Source organism: Scylla paramamosain, chromosome 9 (genome assembly GCF_035594125.1).
Source record: "Scylla paramamosain isolate STU-SP2022 chromosome 9, ASM3559412v1, whole genome shotgun sequence".
NCBI lineage: Eukaryota > Metazoa > Arthropoda > Malacostraca > Decapoda > Portunidae > Scylla > Scylla paramamosain.
The window spans coordinates 10,840,001-10,860,000 of NC_087159.1; the positions used below are offsets into that span (position 1 = coordinate 10,840,001).

At 42.9% G+C, this 20,000-nt stretch overlaps 1 protein-coding gene across 1 annotated transcript in view; it reads right to left on the bottom strand.

Annotated features, from left to right (window-relative positions):
* The window catches only part of LOC135103245 (uncharacterized), a 31,883-nt gene that overhangs the window by 11,243 nt on the left and 640 nt on the right, over nt 1–20,000 (bottom strand). The window contains exons 2-7 of the mRNA XM_064009291.1: nt 19,331–19,559; nt 17,900–17,930; nt 16,507–16,625; nt 9,822–10,014; nt 7,389–7,469; nt 2,323–2,489 (exon numbers count right to left, since the gene is read on the bottom strand). Of these exons, the coding sequence (XP_063865361.1) occupies nt 2,323–2,489; nt 7,389–7,469; nt 9,822–10,014; nt 16,507–16,625; nt 17,900–17,930; nt 19,331–19,559 (820 nt within the window). The remainder of the gene's footprint in view (nt 1–2,322; nt 2,490–7,388; nt 7,470–9,821; nt 10,015–16,506; nt 16,626–17,899; nt 17,931–19,330; nt 19,560–20,000) is intronic.

Genomic DNA, 20,000 nt, shown 5'->3' on the forward strand with positions numbered 1-20,000 from the left:
AGAAATAGAATAACAAGAAGAACAAGAACAAGAATAAAAACAAGAACAAGGAAAAGAAAAAACATGAACAAGGAAAAAAACAAACAAACAAGAACAAAAACAAGAATAATGAACACGAGAAAATAATATAACAGAGAGAGAGAGAGAGAGAGAGAGAGAGAGAGAGAGAGAGAGAGAGAGAGAGAGAGAGAGAGAGAGAGAGAGAGAGAGAGAGACACCAAGGTACAAATCAAGTTGCACCTGCGCCCCGGACATGCACAGGTGAGGGGCCAAGGTAATGGAGCGGTGCGGTGAGCTAATTGGCGCGTGCACCTGGCTAGCGACACACCTGTAGGCGGATGTCCAGGTGGAGAGGAGAGGGAGGCGCCCGATACACTTACCTGCCGTAACCGCTTCCAGGAAAGGTGTGTGTGTGTGTGTGTGTGTGTGTGTGTGTGTGTGTGTGAGAGAGAGAGAGAGAGAGAGAGAGAGAGAGAGAGAGAGAGAGAGAGAGAGAGAGAGAGAGAGAGAGAGAGAGAGAGAGAGAGAGAGAGAGAGAGAGAGAGAGAGAGAGAGAGAGAGAGAGAGAGAGGAATACAGACAGACGGACAGATCGAGACAAAAAGAAAATTAATTTATTTTAAGAAGAGAAGAGAGCAGGAGGAGGAGGAGGAGGAAGATGAGATGGAGGAAAAAATAAAAACATAGAAATAGCGTGTGAGGTGACTGCAGTCTCAACCTGTAGGACACACACACACACACACACACACACACACACACACACACACACACACACACGAGGAAAATAAATAACTGTTTCTAATTTTTTTTCCTCTGGACTTTCCTTTGGAATCCTGATTTTTTTCCTTGTTATATTATCCCCCCCCCCCTCTCTCTCTCTCTCTCTCTCTCTCTCTCTCTCTCTCTCTCTCTCTCTCTCTCTCTCTCTCTCTCTCTCTCTCTCTCTCTCTCTCTCTCTCTCTCTCTCTTTCCTACTATTACCATTATCATTACTACTACTACTACTACTACTACTACTACTACTACTACTACTACTACTACTAATAATAATAATAATAATAATAATAATGTAAATGTGACATGTATTCGTATGTCCAACATGAAACAGGACACGACGAGGACACTTTGAACTTTTATTCTCCTCCTCTTCTTCCTCCTCCTCTTCCTTCCCTCCCTTCCCCTTGCCTCTGTCTGCGGTGAGAAGTTAGGGAGTAAGGAGGGAAGGGCGGAGGGAGGAAGGGAGGGAAGGAGAGAGGGAAGGAGGGAGGGAAGGTGAGAGGAGGGAGAGAGGCAAGAAAGAAGGGAGGGAAGGCAAGAGGAGGGAGAGAGGCAAGGAAGGAGGGAGGGATGGTGAGAGGCGGGAGAGAGAGAGAGAGATTACATTAATTTCTTATCCTTTCAAAAGTGAGAAAAAATAATAAGACGATTTGTATAACTTGTAAAATGACCGGTTCAATAATGGGTTCTCTCTCTCTCTCTCTCTCTCTCTCTCTCTCTCTCTCTCTCTCTCTCTCTCTCTCTCTCTCTCTCTCTCTCTCTCTCTCTCTCTCTCTCTCCGTGTCCCTTTCTTTGCATTTAATTTCGTATTGCATGTATATGATTATCCATGTTTGTATTGTTGCAAACACGTACATGTATGCATGTACGTGTTTCTTCGGGTGTGTTTGCCTGCTGCCCTCCCTGCCTGGTTGTCTGTGTGTCTGTTTGTTTGTACGTGCCTGTATTGGACTTCCCAAGTGCCCGTCTATCACCGTGTCTCCTTTTACGTCCGAGTGTCCTTGAACTGTTTTGAATGTCCCACGCCTGTCTCGTTCGTTCATCCTTTCATATCTGTCTCTCTGTATTCATATCCGTCTATCTCTGTACTCGTCATCTCAGCCTTCCTGTTTTTCTTCTTCTTTTTCTTCTTCTTATTATCATTATCATTAGTAGTAGTATTATTATTTATTTCTAGTAAACCATCCTTTAGAATATAATCAAAATAATCTAACCTAACCTAATCTAAGTCTGAATTATCTTTTTGTGCTGCTTCTTTTGTCAGTTTTTGTTTTAATCAAAGATATTTTATTTAACTGTACATTTAGTTTTGACTTTTATTTATTCATTTATTGATCTATTTACCTATCTATTCTTATTTCTTTTTATTTTCTGTTTATTTTTGTTTATTTTTTGTCAATTTTCTTTGTTTAGAGGGTATTTTGTTCTTGGGGAGTGTTTTGTATCCTATAGTTCCCCCCTCTCCTCTCTCTCTCTCTCTCTCTCTCTCTCTCTCTCTCTCTCTCTCTCTGAACCTCTCACAGGACTCCAGCCTGCACCACTCACCCGGTTCAAGCACGGTGACATGGGCGCGGTGACCCAAGTCCTCGCGGCCGCGTCTCCTCGGGTGGATGTACAGGCTGCCCTCTTCACCGGTGCCCACGCCCCTGCGCCCGCCGTCTGCCTCGCTCGCCGCCCTCGCTAGACCACGCCCACTCCTCTGGCTGCCGTACCTGATTCAGACAGGAGGGAATGGTATGGGTTTAAGCACCATGGCAGGATATGACGAGAGAGAGAGAGAGAGAGAGAGAGAGAGAGAGAGAGAGAGAGAGAGAGAGAGAGAGGGAGGGAGGGCAATAATAAAATAAGAATTACCAAATGAATTGACACCTGAATAGGAAGAGGAAACAAAGGAAGGACGGAGTAAAAAAAAAAGTCAAAATAAATAAGGAAGAGAGAATTGTTGTACAGGACTGTTTTTTATTAGGTGTATAATTTAGTGTTTAGATAAATAGGATATAAAGTTGGCTAAGAAAGTCGTACAGAAGGGATGGGTGTGACGGACTAAAGCGTGTGGCACCAAGGTTGCTACAGTTATGCTAAATTAGGCGAATAATCTAGAGTTTGAACAAATAAGATATAATTTTCTATATGAAGAAGGTGTAGGAATTGCCAAGAGAGTCATACAGAAGTAGTAAGTATCAGGAACTAGAACGCTGTTGTGGTTATACTCAGTTAGATGAATAATTTAAAGTATCTACAAACAGGATACGATGAAGTATAGAAAGGTGTGGGAGGCGCCAAGAAAGTCATCTAGAAATGGAAAGCGTGAGGGATTTGAAAGCTAATGCATCGCGTCTCCGTGTCTCGCGTTGTTGATCCGTGTAATCAACTCGCGTCGTGTCAAGATTATTGTGTTATTTACTCATCCAGCTCCTAAAAACACCGCCCTTCATATTCAGCGGCAGATTTCATTCGCGAGGAGGATGAGGGTGAAGATGAGGATGAGGGTGAAGATGAGGATGAGGGTGAAGATGAGGATGAGGGTGAAGATGAGGATGAGGGTGAAGATGAGGGCGAGGGTGAAGATTAGGGCGAGGGTGAGGAGGAGACAAGGGTGAAACAACGGCGAGATCAGTGTGAGATAAGGGTGAGGCATGGATGAAATCAGTGTAAATTAATGGTGAAAGTAAATGTGAGGGTAATGAGGGTTAGGGTGAGACTGAGATGGGTCTTTTGAGTTTCTTCGAGGTTATTTACAGGAAGTTTTAGGAGCTTTGACGCAGGAAATATATCTTACGATATGAGTAATGTTATTCATGTCGGAAATGATATCAGCCTCAGATCGCCCACATGGCAACGCTTCTCACACCCTTTCCCAATAAGCACCAATTTGTAGCTTCACGGAATTATTAACTCGCACTGTGAATGAAAAAAAAAATGCATATACATGACTTGCAAACGTATTAAGAACATAAAAACACACACCGAAAAAATAAATAAATAAAATAATATAAAATAATAAGGAAAGCTGCAAGACGACTATATATGACTCGCAAACATATTAAGAACATACAAACACAAAAATGAATAAATAAATAAATAAATGAAATAAATAAAAAATGAAGAAAGCTTGAACAACCGATCTATACATGACTCACAAATATATTAAGAAAATAAAAACAAGAAAATAAGGAAAGCTGCAGGAAGCCATCAGGCCTACACGTGACGGCAGTCCTTGTACAAAACATACCTAACTGTTTCTACGTATCATCCTTATTCATAAATTAAGGTTTTCTATCAATTTTGGTAATATAAAACCAGTCTTATATGAGTTTTACAGTGAAAGTCTGCCTAGGTAATCATAATATGTTGAGATACTCTACATAAGGCTTAGCACTATTAACTGAAGACCTGATATTTTGAAAGCTACCGCGCACCTCAAAAACTTTCCTTGAGTATCCCAGATGAGACACGCTGACCTATAGGAAGCCAAGCGACGAGGGGAACATTCTGATGACCTCAATGTTAAGGCTTAAAAATGGTTAGCCTAAATAAATAAATAAATCGATAACAACATTAAATGAAATTGTGCACCAAATTAAAGTTAGAATGCACTCGTAAATACAGGTGATGAATAAATGTTTTAGAAATGTATCAAGTGCCACCAAGCAGCCTGGAGGACATGCCAAACCCGTTGCAACACACGTGGTTTGTCTCTACACAAGGGCAGTCGTTGATGTTGAGAGAGGGAGAAATGATAACACATCCACTAGAAATTAAGTTTATATTCTTTGTTTTGTTATCTAACCGGGTTTCTTTCAAAGGTCACTGAGTTGATAAGTGGGGTTCTTATAATGCTTTCTTTTCTTCTTATTCTTATTCTTCTTATTCCTCTTCTTCTTCTTCTTCTTCTTTTTCTTCTTTTTACATAGATGGTGAGGAATCCGTGCCAAACTTTCACGATAAAACTCTTGAAAACTACATCAACTTCCACTACATCGTGTTGTAAAGAGTGGAAACAAGACGCCACAGTGTTCAAGAAAGAGGATCTTAATGGTATGTTGGTGCTCATATCCCAGCCATGTTTAGCACCACCACTACCACCACCAACAACAACAAACATCACCACTACCACCGTCACCAATGCTATCACCAACGCCACCGCTGCCACCACCACCATCACCACCAACAAATATCACCACCATCACCACCACCTCCACCACCATTACCGACAACAACAACAAAGCATAAACAACAAAACACCATACCGAACAAAACGTACACAAAACTACTACCAAGAATGATAATGAAACGAAAAAAAAAACAGATAAGTGCTATCAAGATTCTCAACAGGACGAGGTGATCAATAAATTAGTTAGTTTTCCTCATCCAGTGCGTATGGCCCTTAACTTTATCATTTTTTTTTTCATTAATATGATAGAGTATAATCTCTTTTTTTTTTATAGTATATGTTTTCAATGATACAAGATTTTCCCTGTGTATGTGTGTGTGTGTGTGTGTGTGTGGGTAGCTGAATTTGGGTCTCTCTCTCTCTCTCTCTCTCTCTCTCTCTCTCTCTCTCTCTCTCTCTCTCTCTCTCTCTCTCTCTCTCTCTCTCTCTCTCTCTCTCGCTTCACATTCAGTCCTCAGTAACTCTCTATTCTTCCCCTCTCTACCTGTTTAACTATCTACTTTTCTTCGTATCCATCTACCTCATTCTTTTCTTTTTTTTTGTATTTGGTATTTGAGTATTCCCCTTTCGACATAGAGAGAGGAAATGAGTAACCAGCGAACAGTAAACAAAGGAAAGATGGGAATAACTGAGGATCCAGTGAGATGAGAGTAAAAGGAAGACAGAAGGGAAGAATGAAAAAAAAAAAAAGGAGAGGGGAAGAAAGAAGACAATACAAAGACTGAAGGTAGAAAGCGGAGACAGAGAAAACAAAAGATAATAAGACACGGAAACAGAGGAAAGAATCAAGAAGCAAGGAAAAAAAATAAATAGAGCAAAGAAGAAGGAAAGAGTAGGGAGAGAAAAGTAGGAGAAAGAAAGAGGTAATGACGGATATCTAAATGAACACCAAAAAATATAAAATAAACACAAATAAATCAAGGGAACAGGAAAAGAAAAGGCAAGGGAGTGAATATAGCCCTGGTATACGAAGTTGCTATGGCGAATCCACCTTTACTTGGTACTTGGAGTGTTAGCTGTTCCTGTCCCACATTGCTGTCACATTCACACCCGACAGGCCCTTTCTACCTTACATTTTTAATCCCTTCCCTAAATCATTCCAAAACTATAAGTCGTTACATACAGAGGCCAGTACATCACGAGGCCCACACCTGCCTAGCGCTACACGCCCCGGGGACTGCAATACGAGCCCCCAGACCTCTGTCATTCCGGATTGGCAAATTGTAGTTTCAACAGACACCGCAGCCGCTTCCTGTGATTGGCAGGGAGAAGGAGGCACGCAGGGAAGGGCAGGAGGCTAAAGAGGGAGGGCAGGAGGGACGGATGGACATGAGGGATGAAAGAAGGGAAAAATACAGGCTGGCGCATGAAACAGTGGCAAGGTTCGTCAGGGGAAATGATGGATTGTGAGGTCGCGAGGAAGAGGGAAGGCAAGAAAAGGGAAAGAAGGGGGAAATATATATATATATATATATATATATATATATATATATATATATATATATATATATATATATATATATATATATATATATATATATACAGAGAGAGAGAGAGAGAGAGAGAGAGAGAGAGAGAGAGAGAGAGAGAGAGAGAGAGAGAGAGAGAGAGAGAGAGAGAGAGAGAGAGAGAGAGACGGGTGAATGGTAATAATGAAGAAAAAGAAATTAGACTTATCTCTATAAACATGGATAGATAGGCGACTGAGAAAAAGAGAATATAGACTAATAATAAAAAAAGACGATGAAACAATGAAGGAATGGGAGAAGGAAGGGAATTAAAAAAAATAATGAAGAATTGTCGATGTAAAAGGAATGATAAAAATGGAAGGAATCAAGGGAAGAAAAGGAAAACGGAAAGAAGGAAGGAAGAATGGTAGGTAGTAAAGAAAGAGCAGAGAGGCAGGCAAGAAGGAAGGAAGAAGGAGGGAAGGGAAGAAGGAAAGAAAGATCGGAAGAGGGAGGCAGACAGGAAAGAAGGATGGAAGGAATGAAGCAAGCAAGCAAAGAAAAGACGGAAGAAATGAAGAAAGGAAGAAAGTAAGGGAGAAATGAGGAAAGGAAGGAAGGAAAAGAGGAAAGAAGGAAGACAGAAAGGAAGATAGTGAGGAAGGAAGGAAGGTAGCAAGCAAGCAAGAAAAACAAGGAAGGAGAGAAGGAACAAATGAGGAAAGGAAGGATGAAAGGAGAGAAGGCGGAAAGGAAGGAAAGAAAGATCAAAGGATGAAGAGCAAGCAGGCAGGAGAGAAAAATAAAAGTAGGAAAGAAAGATACGAGAGGAGACAGACATAGGCAGACAGGTAGGCACGCTGAAAGGAAGGAAGGAAGGAAAGAGGGAAAGAAGGAAGGAAGGAAGGAAGGAAGGAAGGAAGGAGAAAGACAAGAAGGAAGGATCACTAGTAGCCAAGGAACAAGGCAGGGCTATCAAGGGCATTTACCTGCTGGTGATGGCGGTGCGAGGCAGGTCTGATAGGTTCCCGGCGCTGCGAGACAGGTAGCGACTAGGGATGCCCAGGTACCTGTAATGACAAGGCCACAGGTAGGACAGACACACACACACACACACACACACACACACACACACACACACACAGAGAGAGAGAGAGAGAGAGAGAGAGAGAGAGAGAGAGAGAGAGAGAGAGAGAGAGAGAGAGAGAGAGAGAGAGAGAGAGAGAGAGAGAGAGAGAGAGAGAGAGAGAGAGAGAGAGAGAGAGAGATACAGACAGACAGACAGACAGACAGACAGACAGACAGACAGACAGACACACAAACGGACACAGAGAGAGACAGAAAAACATACAGACAAACGAACACACAGACAGACAGACAGACAGACAGACAGACAGACAGACAGATAGACAGATAGAGAGATAGACAGACAAACAGACAGACAGACAGACAGACCGACAGACGAACTGACAAACGGACAAAGACAGACAAACATACTGACAGAATGACAGGAGCCATACACGTAAAAAACAAGCAAACACACCCACACACACACACACACACACACACACACACACACACAAAACATTCCTAAAACACACTGATTGAATGATACACGGTCACAAACACTCATACATGCCTACACACATCCATACACGCCCACAAACACTCATGCACACCCACATACACCCACAACACATCTATTGAATGACACACGTACTTAAACACGCGTACACGCTTGGACACACCCACACCCACACACACACACACACACATCGAAATACAATCTGCTATGTAACGTGCCAGAATTAAGTAGAGATGAGACAATCGAGAAGGAGGAGGGGCAGGAGGAGGAGGAGGAGGAGGGAGAGGAGGAAAAGGAGGAACGGAAATAGAAACAACAACAACAACAACAACAACAACAACAACAACAACAACAACAACAACAACATCAACAACAGCAACAACAACAACAAATAAATCATTCTGAGGTGCAAACTTCACAAGAATACACAGGTAAAAGTAGAAAAAGATTGTAAATAAATAGAAATAAAAAAAATACACATATACACACACACACACACACACACACACACACACACACACACACACACACACACACACACACACACACACACACAGAAAAAAAAAAAAAGAAAAAACAAGCGCTTAGAAAAGATACATGACAAACTGAAAAGAAATTCCACAAAAAAAAAAAAAAAAAAACAAGCAGGACATTCCATGCATTTCTTCTTTCCTTTTTTTTTAAGGTAACAAAAAAAGAAATATCTCCTTCACTCAACCTTTGTGTGTGTGTGTGTGTGTGTGTGTGTGTGTGTGTGTGTGTGTGTGTGTGTGTGTGTGTGTGTGTGTGTGTGTGTGTGTGTGTGTGCAGACCACCAAATTTGGGCCCTGAGGTTTGTGTAGTTATGTTTCCTTGTGTAAGTGTATGTGTGTGTGTGTGTGTGTGTGTGTGTGTGTGTGTGTGTGTGTGTGTGTGTGTGTGTGTGTGTGTGTGTGTGTGTGTGTGTGTGTGTGTGTGTGTGTAATTCTCTTGCGTTGTGTGCAGTTAATTCTGTGCGTGTGTAATTCTGAGTATCTACAATTTTGTGTGCATGTGTATGTGTGTGTATGTGTATGTTTAATTTCCTTGTGGTATATGTAATTTTGTGTACGTTTAATTCTCTTCTCATGTGTAATTAATTATGTGTGTGGGCAATTCTATGCATCTGTAATTTTGTTCATTGTGGATGTATAATTGTGTGCGAATAATTGTTTTCCATATGTAATTGTTTGTATATATGTGTAATCCTGTTTATATTCCATTGTGTTCACCTGTACTTACTATGGCCATGTGTAATTCTGTTTATATGTAATTCAGTGTATGAATAATTGTGTGCTATTGTAATCGTGTTCATGTGTAATTCTATACATCCATAACTGAATTCGTGTTAATTCATGCATGTGCTATTATAAGTATGTGTAATTCTGCGGATGTGTAATTCTATGGATGTGTAACTATTATGTATGTGTAATTCTGTGGATATGTAATTTTGTAGATGTGTAATTCTGTGGACGTGTAAATCTGTGGATGTGTAATTATATGTATGTGTAATTCTGTGGATGTGTTAGTCTGGATGTGCTGGCAGTGTAATTACATGTATGTGTAATTCTGTGGATATGTAATTGTGTGTGTGTGTAATTTTTGGATGTGCAATTATATGTGCATGTGTAATTATATGTATGTGTAATTCTGTAGGTGTGTAATGATATGAATGTGTTTTTTTTTATGTTTAATTCTTCATATACAATTTCTCTCTCTCTCTCTCTCTCTCTCTCTCTCTCTCTCTCTCTCTCTCTCTCTCTCTCTCTCTCTCTCTCTCTCTCTCTGCCTGTGTGTGTGTGTGTGTGTGTGTGTGTACCTGGTGTTGCGGGAGGGGGAAGAGGGTGGCAGGCGGGACAGCAGGTCATCGTCAGGTTTTCGATACACGAAGCGAGGTTTGTGTCCATCATCTCTTCCACCACCACCACCACCACCACCACCACCGCCGCCACTACCGCCACTGCCTCCACCGCCACCACCGCCGCCGCCAACGGTCCGCACACTTGTCTCCCCTGAAAAGAAAAAAATAATAATAAATAAATAAGATAATAAATCTAAAATAAAAATAAATAAATAATAAGTATTAAACAAATACAAAAAAATATTGAATGAGGGTTTGGATATCGTTTCAGAATGGGAAAACCAAGATATGAGCTCTCTCTCTCTCTCTCTCTCTCTCTCTCTCTCTCTCTCTCTCTCTCTCTCTCTCTCTCTCTCTCTCTCTCTCTCTCTCTTAGCATACGCAGTTAGTCGAGAAATTAGAAAGGAAATTATGTTCTGTCTCGTCATACGTCATTCCCAGAACCACTTTGCTGTTCGTTTTACATTGTTCGTCGAATTAATCGATAAAAATGAATTTGTAAATGCACTATATATGAAATGTAACCCTATTTCTTGGCTTAGATTTCCATATAAACAAAAGTAAAAATGTAGGCGACATTGCACCACGCTTCATAGGAAACTCATGACTAATATACATATCCTTGACATTATTTAAACACTTCGGGCTCACATGAGAATTAATCCCAAAGGCCACAGAGAGGATCAGTCAGTCTAATGGGTGTTTTTTTTTTTTTTTTCTTTCTAATGGTTCAGAATTCTTCATTCAATTATCGCTGTAATCGTACAAATACTCTTGGAAACCCTAGTGATTGTTAGGGTTTATTGGTACATGATATACATAACACTACAGTCAGTTAAAAGTAGTAGAGTTACACCCCCGAAACGTTTCAGAATACTAAGCTGAAACACATTAACTCCTTTCCAAAAACAGTATGCTGAAACGCTTGGTCTCTCACCATGATTACTTTCTAAGACCACAGAGATGATTAACCAGGTTTTCAAGAATGTTTCTCCTGTTAATAATATAGAAATTTCGTTAATCTGTCACTAAAATCATAAAAAGCACCTTTAAAAACACGTGTAACTTCAGGTAGAGAATTTGAGTGTAGTGGAAGTGTGGGGGCAGAAATATTTGAGAGTACGGTCCCAAGCATCACGACGTTGAACGGCAGGAATCGTTAGGTTTAACTCGACATTTTCTTTCCTCTCCTCAATAAATCTATGCACGCAAGTCAGACACGGCTACTTTTACTCTCCTTCCTCCTGCAGATGATAATAATAATGATGATAATGACGACCACGAAGACGACGACGACGACGACGACGATGCGACGACGATGATGATGATGATGATGATGATGATGATGAATACTCATAATGACAATGAAAGATAAAAAGATAATTATCATCATCATCACCACACCACCACCACCACCACCATGGTTATCTATATGTATATTGTAGCCACAAATAAGCACTTCAATCTTTATGTTCTCCTTTCCCTGATGCCTTCCGTTTTCTATATGTTTTTTTTTTTTCTTTTTACCTCAGTTGGCTTGACCTTCCATTTTATCAGATGACCTCGTTCTCTTATCTTTTATTGAAGCTGAAAATTTTTCTTGCCTTTCTGTATCATTTACAATTACTGTGAGAACATAATACTGAAAATAACGTTTACCATCTCTTGTGTCCTTTTTTTTTAATATATAAATTATTTGTATATGTATATCTCCCTCTTCTCTAAATAAATATGCAAGGAATACTTGAAACGGCATATTGTAAGAATACACACCCACACACGCTCTCCTTTTTTCCCCTTCCCCGCACCACACGAGCACCCCGCCACCCACCAGCCCTGGTGTGCCTGGCTGACCACACGTCTGCACACCTCACCCTCGTCCGCTTCCAAGACTTGCAATCATCTTGTTGTCTCTCCAGTGTTATTGCCGCGGGAGGAGACACAAGTATACAGACTCCACGCGATGCTCTGTATTATGAGGATGCTGCAGACTTGACTTTTTTTTTTTCAGTTACTCTAAAGATTTTTCAAGCGCAAAATTAAATCCCACAGGCTCCAAAATGTTTAAGTACTCGATTCACGTTTCCTGTCACTGGCGTTTTTCGTAATCGTATCCAAAGCTTGCAGCAAATTTAGATAGGCGACCACAGCAGTTAATTAGAGGAATTCAGTGCAGGCGATGTAAAGAACTGAGGAAGGCGTCAGTAGTATGTAGAAAGGCAGCGGAAGAGGAAGGCTGATGCTCTCAGTGCGACATGACATACTGGCCATTATTCAAGATGCTGCTGGTGTCTTTTCTGTCTCCTCTTTGTCACCCCAAAAGGTCATCCCCCAGTCTTCGAGCTCGGGAATGCGTGTCGATTTAGAGAGAGGAACGTGATCGGTAGTCAAGAAAGCGCTGGGAGGGACGAATGCCCTCTCCGGCATGACTTATTGGACCATCATTCTTAGATGTTTCTATGCCGCATCCTGACCACTTTCCAAAAGCCCTAGTTGAAGTTACTTGGGTATCTAAGGATGTTTTTAGGGTTTTAGTGACAGATTAACAGAGTTTCTACAATACCAACAGGAGAAACAGTCCTGAGAACCAGGCTAATCATCTCTGTGGGCCTTGAAAATTGTCGTGGTGAGAGAGCAAAAGTGCCCTCGTGTGAACGATGCTCGTCCTCGTTGCCTCGTTGTGTTCTTTTAATGGCACGGCGCCGCGGCATTTACCACGTTTTTTTTTTTTTTCTGTATTGTTTCCTTATTTCATCTGGTTTCAAATATTTCACTCCATATGTATACTATTATTAATATTTTTGTCCCTCCAGCGCCGTAAAATTAAAACTGCTACGTCGTCTGATATTCAGATGTCAATGAAGCAAACCAAGCAGCATAATAAAAATAATAATAATAATAATAATAATAATAATAATAATAATAATAATAATAATAATAATAATAATAATAATAATGATGATGATGATAATGATAATAATAACCACTCATATCGAGTTCAGACAAATACTTCCGTCATTCTGTCCACCTTCCGAACTTGACACAATAAAATACCACGTAGCAGGGGGCCTCGCATCAGTAAAACATGGAGCACTGCCAGGACGAGGCGCTGGATGCAAGCCAATCAAGGGTGTAACGGCGGGGCGCCGCCATACTCCCCGGCCAATTGACATGCTTCCGGTGGCCCCTCCGCGTCCAACACTAGCGGTAGCATTAGCTTTGCCATATCAGCAATATCGGCGCTAACGTTAGTATTCAGTGTACATATTTGATTTTCTCACCCTATTGACAAATTCGCATCCATAGTTAGTGTTTGTATTAGTGATAGTATTAGTATTAGCACATACTGAACTAATTTTTAAGTTGATTCTGTGGATGACAAGAAAAATTAATTTGCAAAGACAAAACCCACTCACTAATATTAGTATTAACACTGGTATTAGTGCATATCAAATAGATTCTGAAATTGGCTCCGTGGAGGACAACGATTCACTTTCTTAAAACAGAATGAATCATTAACATTAATACTATTATTGGTAATAGCATCACTGTGTGTAAAGAAACTCATTCATAAGTCTCCTCCGGGAAGAAGAAAGATCACTTAAACTAAAACAATTCAGCTTCAGCGAGGCCAGGCACGCAGGAAAAGGAAAACCATGAGAGCGAACGTGTGCACTTGCATGTGTATTACTCTGAGTTTACCTCTTGACCTTTTATTGCCTGACTGGTGGTTCAACCCTGCATCGCGGACACCAGAAGGTAACGAGTGAGCTGCAAAATTAAGAGAATGCAATCCGTGAAGATATTCCCTTTCTGTGCGTTTGTATGCGTGTGTGTGTAGTTTGGAGTGAGAGAGAGAGAGAGAGAGAGAGAGAGAGAGAGAGAGAGAGAGAGAGAGAGAGAGAGAGAGAGAGCAAGGGGAACTATACGAGTAGCCACTTAGTACTGGGGCGGATGGTTATCCAGACAGAAGACACCCAGATGGTAGAGTATTCTACAGTGTCAGCATCTCCGAGAGTGAGGATGTTTCCCTGGTACTTCATCAGCAGATGAAAGTATTAGATCAGCTCCAGACCGCATCGTCTGGATGACAATACGTAGCCTAACTATCAGCATAAGAATACAAACAAATAAAGGGGTAAAATTCATGGAACATAGCACTATTTGACATCACTTAAAAAGAATTATCAAACAATCTGAAGGGACACTGACAGGAGTGGCGGGAACACCGGGCAGGCGTCATGAAGCTGGTGAGTTGTCATTTATATTTAAAAATGTAGCTCTTAACAACCACTGTATTGCTGTGTTACCTGTACATTTTCTTCACTGACACATAAAAAAAAATTAGATATGCCATTTGGTAAATGTTTCCTGTAAGGCTTTGACTGCGCAGATTATACACAAAAAATGACCACTTGATGCCGCGCGGCGCCATTCAAGTTCGAGCAGTCCACCAATCATAGTGGCACGTTCTTTCATCAGAAATATCCCTCCCAAACCTTCCTTCATAAATACTGTGTGTGCGTACCTGCTGACGAACAAAGCTTGGGTAAAGGAATCATGAAGGCTTGTCTGGAAATTCTTCGCGTGGCTGTCTTCAACAAAGAGGACGCCCGCACCCCCACCAAGCTGACGGTGTTCTACAAGGGCTGGCGGCACACACCTCTGCTGCACGTGCCTCTGGCTATGAAGCCGCTACGTGACAGCGTGCACGCCATTCGGAAGGATGGTAAGATCACACTCGTCCAAAGATTTGCCAGCAGAAAAGCGCCCACGTTCCGCGCGAAGGGCCCCAGAAGCAAGCTGGTGATCCGGCTGTACGCGCGGCGCAGTCTGAGACGCGAGCCCCAGGTGGAGATGGGCCACATGGTGTCCGGCATTGCTGAAAGACTGCTCAAAGTGCCCTTCGACGTGACGATTGGCGGGGATGTGGAAAAAGGTTTCCTGGTTTTGGGTGCAAACCTCACCCGTGCCCACCCCTCCACCCCCGCCCATTTACCCGGTGGGATACAAGTGAGTATTGAGACCAGCAGTCCCGAAATGCAGCTTCCCCCATAGGAGAGTGCGAGCCCTCTCAGGCCAGGCTGAAGTTTTCGTGCAGGAAATGTATGGGCCGATGCCAGACCCCAGGGAGTAGCTGGTATCCACCAGATCCCCAGGCCCCAGTGCCCAGCGCCAGAGACCACACCCCCGCCAGGAGAGAGTGATGGGGAGGCTGACAACGTCTCTGAAGAATGCGAGGCGAACAGTGTGGAAAACGAGACCGACGGCGTCCTGCAGGGAACCGAAACCGACAAGATGATTACCATCGCCTCTGCACCGGTGACTCGCCTCGACGCCGACGCCGAGCAGGAAAGCCAGCATGATTTCAGCCACGAACGCGACGACGAAGAGAGAGCAGTACAGGATGTCGAGAAAACTTCAGAGTTCTCTTCATCTGCCCTTCCCACCGAAGACGAAAGCCCGTGCCCCTCACCGCAGACCAGTCCACAGGTAGTTGACGACCGCTACGTGCGACCGTGGAATACGGCGTTCGGGGAACATACAGAATCTAGGCAACAAGAAGAACGGCGCAGGGAACGTCCGATCAGGTCAAGAAGGGTAGGAAGTCTGGAGCGCCTATGCACTGCTGTGTTTGGGGAGGCGACGGACTATGAAGAGTGTGACCAGGTCAGCCAGGAGCAGGCTGTGTTTGAGGAGAGGACTGGATTCCAGCAGGAAGAGGGCAAGTGAAGACTCCTCAATAAACGCAGAAGATCAGCCCCTAGAAGTTAATGCCCATGGTGTGCGGCTGTGGAACGAGATGTTTGAGGAGCGTGCAGAATCCACCCAGCGAAAAGGACAGCGAGAAGAACGGAGATAACAGCAGCAAGAAGAACGACGCAAGGAATGTCCAATCAGGCCAACAAGGGTAGGGAGTTTGGAGCGCCTGTGTCTTACCGTGTTTGGGAAGGCGACGGACAATGAGGAGTGTGACCAGGTTAGCCTATCGCAGACTGTTTTTGAGTTTGAGGAGAGGCCTGGAAGCCCGCTGGAAGAAGCAAGCGATGCCTATTTATTAGCTGCCGTAGATTAGCCCGTAGAAGACAGAGCCAGTTGTGTGCAGTTGTGGAATGAGGTGTTTGGGGAGCCTGCAGAATACAGGCAAGACAAAAGGGAATACGAAAGCCCATGTCTCTCACCACAGACCCACTCCACGAGTAGTAGATGACCGGTACTTTCGACTGTGGAATACATTGTTCGGGGAGCAATACAGAATTTGGGCAGCGAGAATGGGAACATCCGATGAGGCCAAGAAGGGTTAGGTATTTTGGAACGCTTGTGAACTACCGTGTTTGACGAGGCGACAGACAATGAGCTGTGTCACCAGGTCAGCCCGTCGCAGACTGTGTTTGAGGAGAGGTCTGGACGCCATCAGGAAGGTTTAAGCGAAGACTCCTCACTAGCCCGCCGTAGATCAACCCGTAAAAGTTAGTGCCCATTGTGTGCGACTGTGGAGAGAGGTGGTTGGGGAGTGTGCAGAATCTAGGAAGCGAGAAGAATGGTGCAGGGAACGTCTAATCAGACTAATCAAAACGTTCAATCTCTCTCTCTCTCTCTCTCTCTCTCTCTCTCTCTCTCTCTCTCTCTCTCTCTCTCTCACCTCTCCGGGGACTCCTGTGGGCGGGAGCACTCTCCTCCTCTGGGCTGGACGCCCCTGTGGCTCCTCCCGCCCCTTCTCCTTTCCTCCCTTCGTCAGGGGGAATTGGCACGGAACACCGCCTGAGGGAGAGATAAAGACACTTATTGAAGAGAGAGAGAGAGAGAGAGAGAGAGAGGAGAGAGAGAGAGAGAGAGAGGAGAGAGAGAGAGAGAGTGAGAGAGAGAGAGAGAGAGAGAGAGAGACTTCCACGATAAAGACTCGAGTGGGTGGAAGCAGCGTGGTCGCCTCACGTAAAATACAAATAAAATGGAATGTTATAATAAACAGGTAGACAAACAAATGACGTTTTAATGAATGGATGAATGGAATGTTTGGAATGAAAACAGATAAATGGATGAAAATGATGGACAAAACAAAAACAATAAAATACAAATAGAAGCAGAAGAGACACGCAAACAAGACGTGTAACAAACATATCGAGAGTGACTGAGGAAGGCGACGCGAGAGCACAGAGCGATGCTGTGGTAAGCTGCGTAGTAAAACCTCGTGGGAAATACCAGTTCAAATGACTTAGATGCATTTATTTTTCTGTTTATTTTTTTCCCCCCCCTTGTCTTGTCCATCTATGGTTCAGGACTTCTCTCCACCATTCCTCTTTAGCAAACTTTATTTATGATATTATTACTTTTTTTCGATATTTGTAATGCAATCCTCTTTTCTTTATTCATTTTTTTTCTGGTACACCCTTCTTGTTTTGTTTGTTCATCACCCATCCTTCCCTTCACATTCATCTTTTCCTTCCTGTCTTTACCTATCCTCGGATGTTCTTGTTTCCTCTAAAGAACCTTTCTCCCTCACGCCTCCCCTCTGTTTTCCACTTTTTCGTTCTTTTTATCTCTTTTATCCTCTTTTTATGCCCTTTTTTCCCTTTTCTTTCTTTTTTCTTGACTTTTTTCTTTGTATATCTTCCTTATTTCTCACTCTGTCCCTTCTTTCCCTCTTCTTTCTTTCTTCCATTTTTCCTCCATTTTATATCTTTTTATCCTTGCCTTTTTTTTACCTTTTTCTTTCTTTCTTTCTTTTTTTCTTCATTTTCTCTTCCTTTTGTCTTTCCCTCATGTTTCATCATCTCCCTTCTTTCCCTCTTCTTTCTTTCTTTCTTCCACTTCTCCTCCTTTTTATCCCCCTTCTTCCACTGCACAGTTGTTGCAGTCCCATTAAATAAATTGTATTTTTTCTCTTCCATTCCTTCCTTTTTTTCCCTCTCTCCCTTCTTTTACCCCACTCTCTCGTCTTTTACTTTCTCTCTCCCGTCTGTGTGGCCTTTGAAAATAGCGGTAGTGAACGAGCAAAATGTTTCTGAATACGCGACATCCTTTCCTCGTGTCCTCACCTTCGTGTTCTTGTTGTGGGCGTGGCCGAAGCTCACCGTGTCCTGGCTGCACTGGTGAAGGGGCGTCCGCGTCTCACTCACGCTGGTCCTCGTCGACACCTCTATCTTTGGTGATATGATGCCCTAGGGGAGGAGGGATAGAGCGAGAGTGAGGGAGAGGGAGGGAGGAGGAGGAGGAGGATGGATGGAGAGGGGGAGGGAGGAGGAGGTAGGTAGGTAGGTGGGGGGAGAGAGAGAGAGAGAGAGAGAGAGAGAGAGAGAGAGAGAGAGAGAGAGAGAGAGAGAGAGAGAGAGAGAGAGAGATTTAGTAATAATACGTTTCAGTTACATATTATTTATTCATTTTCTTCACTCTCTCTCTCTCTCTCTCTCTCTCTCTCTCTCTCTCTCTCTCTCTCTCTCTCTCTCTCTCTCTCTCTCTTGCAACAAAAACTATTTAAGAATTTCCGCATGTATTTTCCTTTCATTCAACGTGCAGAGGAAAAAAGAAACGAAAATTATTAAGACCAAGAAAAACACCACGAGGAACAGAAATGCCTGAGAGCAGAACACGAACAAAAATAATCGAAACACGAAGAAATACGACTGAACATGAACAAAAAATAAATACGTAAATAAAGAAAACAATGAAAAATAAAACAACGACGATAATATTAAACACGAAAGTGAAAACAAATGCAAGAAAACTCTGTGCAGATAAAAAAAAAAAAAAAGGCATAACAGACAAAAACACTATACTCTGTTCACGATCGCTAGAGGCACAAGCCCCTCCTCCCTCACGGCGGAGCTTGGCGGGCCCTGAATTCTATCCCAATTGGGTGGCGGTGTCCCGAGGTATGGCGGAGGGTTTGACATTGTTTTGGTGACTCGATAAACACTGCCGGACACCTCGCTCTCCTAGACAGTACTCTACCCTTCACGTGTTACTGCTAATCCCTCGAGTCCATCACCCAGTCCGAATGCTTCCTCCCCCCACTCTCTCTCTCTCTCTCTCTCTCTCTCTCTCTCTCTCTCTCTCTCTCTCTCTCTCACTAAACACGGCCAACCAGTAGCAGGCCAGAGCGTTGATCCCCTGACGTGCTCCACCCAGGGGGAGGGGCTTGTTCCTCTAACGATCGTGAACAGAGTATACACCCACAACATTCCTATAACACCACTGTTACATAAATAATAAAAAAAAAAAACGATAAGAGACAAAACAACGATGATAAATACACACGAAAGAGAAGACACAGAAAAAAAGGAAAAAAAAAACACCGTGCAGATAAGCAAAGAAAAAAGAAACGTATAACAAAAGACAAAAACACTGCGCAAACATACAAAAAGAAAAACAAGAGCAAGAACAAGAACAAGAAGAACAAGATGTAAAACAAGAACCGTAAAACAAAACCCAAAAAACGCTACACACAAACACTCCACCACCACCACTACCAACACCACCTACAGGAAAGTCTCGCGTCGGTTCCATGAGTAGGTCGAGATCCACGCCGGAGTAGGACAACCTTTCTGCTGGCTTGGGGAAGAGGAGGTCCCTGACGGAGGACTCGAACACAGCCAGCACAGTCTCCCCCGAAGGCTCCTCCTGCACCAGCTCCAGATACACCGTCTCCGCTTCCAACACTCGCTCCAGCACGCTCAGGTTACGCACGCCCACGAATGTCTGACGGAGGTGACATAGTAGTAATAGTAGCAGGAGGAGGACAAGGAAAAGTAGGACTGAAAAGTAGTTATAAGAGTAATGATAGTACAACAGTAGTAGTAGTAGTAGTAGTAGTAGTAGTAGTAGTAGTAGTAGTAGTAGAGGATTATTGGTAAAATCGCTATTATTGTTGTTGGTTGTGGCGGTACTGATGTTTTGTAGTAGTAGTAATAGTAGTAGTAGTAGTAGTAGTAGTAGTAGCATTAGTGGTGGTGGTGGTGGTAGTAGTAGTAGTAGTAGTAGTAGTAGTAGTAGTAGTAGTATAACAATAATAACTACTCCTGTTTCAAGTGAGGCGCGCGTTGTTGCACCGCGCGCCTCAAGTAAAATGTGGGTGTTTGAATTAAAACGTGACCGTTCCAAATAAAATATCGTCTTTATAAATAAAACAGAATTGTGGTG